The sequence below is a fragment of the Galeopterus variegatus genome, unplaced genomic scaffold (assembly GCF_000696425.1).
Source record: "Galeopterus variegatus unplaced genomic scaffold, G_variegatus-3.0.2 Scaffold271, whole genome shotgun sequence".
Classification (NCBI taxonomy): domain Eukaryota; kingdom Metazoa; phylum Chordata; class Mammalia; order Dermoptera; family Cynocephalidae; genus Galeopterus; species Galeopterus variegatus.
Genome location: NW_007726382.1, coordinates 1,156,267 through 1,159,942, shown reverse-complemented (window position 1 = coordinate 1,159,942; position 3,676 = coordinate 1,156,267). Strand labels below are relative to the sequence as shown.

Sequence of the window (3,676 nt, the reverse complement as noted above, 5' to 3'; positions counted from 1 at the left end):
CAAGCGGCGCACTGTAGCAGTGCGCCACCGGGCCAGCCCAAGTCCACTGTAATTTTGACACAAATCTCAGACATCATATTTCATGTATAAATATTTTAGTATACACTTCTAAAAGATAAAGATTCTTAAAAACAACACACACACAGAGTACCATTATTGCATCTAAAAGTAAATTTAACAGTAATGCCTAATATCAAATATCCAGTTAGTGTTTATGTGACTGGTTGATAAGTCTATTAAGTGTCTTCCTCACTGGGTTCCTCCTCAACCTCTGTTTTCTTTCCTTTACAAATTTTTTGTGAAAAAAACAGAGTCATTTTTTTACAGATTTTTTAGTCTGGATTTTGCTGACAGCATGCCCATGGTGTAGAGTGATTAATACGTTCTTCTATACTTTGTGTTTCCTGTCAATTGGTAGTTAGTTATATGTACAGTTTTTATATGTGCATGTGGATTTTTGTCATCAAGTTTGTAATAAAAAATATAACCCATTTTTATGAGTTAGTGTACCCAAATTAATTTCTTCCGGGCCATGTCTACCTTCTCTGGGGATAAGCAAATATGGTATTATTAGAATATTAATATTAGAATTAAAAGGCAGCAAAGGGTAAAAAGAAAAATTCATCAGCTTTCTTAGAAAATTATTGTCAATATATTTATGTAGGAAGAACACAAAGAACACATCTCCTAAAGTAATAAGTGTTGAATAAGAGGTATTCAAAACTTATATACCAGGTTCTAGTCTAAGCACTTAATATATATGATCTCCTTTAAGTCTCACAACAAATATCTAAGATAGTTTCTAAAATTATCTCCATTTTATAGGCAAAAAAATGAGGCTTAGATATGTTAAGTAACTTAGATCACATAGATACTGAATGTTTATTGGGACAAAATAGGATGGTTAGACAGTCTATGGTATTTTATTGGTATAATGTAATATTGTACATTGGATGATCATATTTTAGAAGTATGTTTTATGATGGATTTTCTTTAAAATAAGGTGGTATTTGGTTTTGGTCTATGCATAACTAAAAAAGTTATAAAAGTAGTTCATATAATACTATTTTTAAAAATTCTAGTTAAAGAAACAATTTCCTGCTATGGCCCTGAAGATTCCTGCCAAGAGAATATTTGGTGATAATTTTGATCCAGGTAAGCAGATACTTCAGAGATGATGTGTTTAAGTGATGGTTGAAGTTTGAAGAAGTTATCATATTCGTTGCACTGTATAGTAGTGCAGGACTCTAAAAAGGTAATTGATCTCATGCTGTATGAAAATACTGTAATGCCTCAGGAAGGTGCTGTGTAACAGGCATTGTTTTAAGCACTTTATGTGTTTTAATTCACTCGATACTCACAAATCTGCGAGGTGGGTATTATTATTATCATCACTATTTTATACATAGGAAATAGAGGCACAGTTAGGTTCATTAATTTGTCCAGGGTCACAGGTGTGTACAGGTGGTAAATGGCAGATTTGGAAGTTAAAATCAAGTAGTCTGGCATCAGATAAATTTACTGATCATTAAGGATAACTTGAGATACTTTTCTAACTTTGACTCAGTACCATGAAGGGTATTCATTCTTACATTTATTAAACTTTGTTTTTGTTTTTGGCAGCTGGCCAGTATGGGGATCCAAACCCTTGAGCACAGTGTAACAACATCATACTCAAACCAGTTGAGCTAACCAGACAGCCCTAAACTTATATTTTACACATAGCAATCTGCAGGCCTCTGAATAGGATACCAAAATGATTTCCTAAGCTGGCCAGTATGGGGATCCAAACCCTTGAGCACAGTGTAACAACATCATACTCAAACCAGCTGAGCTAACCAGACAGCCCTAAACTTATATTTTACACATAGCAATCTGCAGGCCTCTGAATAGGATACCAAAATGATTTCCTATTCACTCTTGAGGAGCCTACCAACACACAGGGTCTCAGAAATCCGGTGCCTATATGTCTGAAGCCTCAAGCCTGGAACTTCCCCCTAGAACCAAAGAGATCAATGTAGGTCACAGATGGCTACTCAGAGGGCAACATAAGTCTCCTTATCTACCAGGAATTCCATCAGAAGAGTCATTTATCTCTGTGCCACAGATGAATCCTGAATAGACACCCCCCCCCGCAACTAATTTGCTTATAACCATTAAGTGTGTGATGTCTTACATATCTGCTTTCTTGGTCATTACTCAAGATAAAAGCTCTCAAATCACTTTTCTTGACTGTGCTTCCTCTCTCCAACCTAACCTTATACCATTCTTTTCTCTCCCAGACCCTCTCACTGTGTCCTGTGGAATTCCACCTACAGTTCACAAACTGATCTTTATCCTGCATTTTTTTCATGTTTCTTTCACATTCTTTTTTTTTTTTAAACTATACCTTGTCCAGTCCAGCCTTTTGCATTCTTGCCTTGATGAAATGATTCTGTCTCAAGGATTCAACTAAGGGCTCTACAGAACTCCAGCCTAAGATGAAGTCTCATATTATCACTCCCACGCAGTCTGATTCTTCTTAACATATTTCTGCCACTTCAAATTAATTCTCTCACTTACCTAGGCCTGACACTTCAGTTATCTCTGATTCTCTTTTCTATATGTCTCATTTAACTAAGCAATCATCAAGATTTCTTTTATATTTTTCATTAAAAGAATTCTTGAGCATGGCTCATTTTTTAGCCCCGTTCCCACCCTAGTCCCTGTGTTCATTATTTAATGGCAGGACTATTGGAATATTCTCTTAACCAGTCTCCCAGTCTCTATTCTCTTCTCTCTGCTGTGCCTACTATCATTACATGCTGTTAATTTCACATCATGTCACTACCTCACTCAAATATCTCTAAGGCCCACATGCTGCTCATAACAGTGATTTTCAACCTGTGTTCCAAGGAGATACTTTACTGCTGCACCAACAACACAGCTTCATTTTTATGTATTCCACATATTACATTTTCTGCAATTTCAGTTGGGAAAAAAAAGTGTTCTGCTAACAACAAGAGTACAAAGACCTCTGGCCTATAGAATCAGTTCTGTAGAACCTATGACCTGGCTTTGTTTTGCCAACTCAGTTTTCTCTTGCTTCTCTTTATTAATGGATTCATGCATTTAGTAATATTTGAAAAGCTAGTATTTGCTAGGCACTATAAGTCAATAAAAAAAAGACATAGTTCCCTCCGTCATAAAATCTACAGCCTACTGAAAGGCAGTTATAATGAAGCGTGTGCTATGTTCTCTCAAGAGAAAAAATTCTATATAACAAGGGGAGTAAGAAAATTGTCCAGTCCTGAGGTTCATAAAGTATAAAGAATAGAGTTTCTAGTTGAGGGCTATGGAGAATGATTCAGCCGCAGGGGAGGAAACAAGGTTTTAACTAAAGCAAGAATGTGAAATGGTGCTAGGACAACTGGATATCCACATGCAAAAGAATGGAGTTGGGGAGTGACAATGGGTTCAAGACTCCTTTTTGGGATGACCACATTGTTCTAAAAGAGATTCTGGTGGTGGCTGCATAACTATATATATTAAAAACCAATGAATTTTACACTATAGTTGAATGCCATGGTGTGTAATCATGTGTGAATAAAGTTTAAAAACAAAAACAAAACAAAAAATGCAACAAAAAAATCAAGAATGTGAGAGATTGGACTGGACAAGGTATAGTTAAAAAAAA

General features: G+C 35.7%; 1 protein-coding gene across 1 annotated transcript in view; it reads left to right on the top strand.

Annotated features, from left to right (window-relative positions):
• Window positions 1-3,676, top strand: part of SGK3 (serum/glucocorticoid regulated kinase family, member 3) — a 91,083-nt gene that overhangs the window by 36,450 nt on the left and 50,957 nt on the right. Inside the window, exon 4 of the mRNA XM_008566850.1 lies at window positions 1,083-1,155. Within this exon, the coding sequence (XP_008565072.1) occupies window positions 1,083-1,155 (73 nt within the window). The remainder of the gene's footprint in view (window positions 1-1,082; window positions 1,156-3,676) is intronic.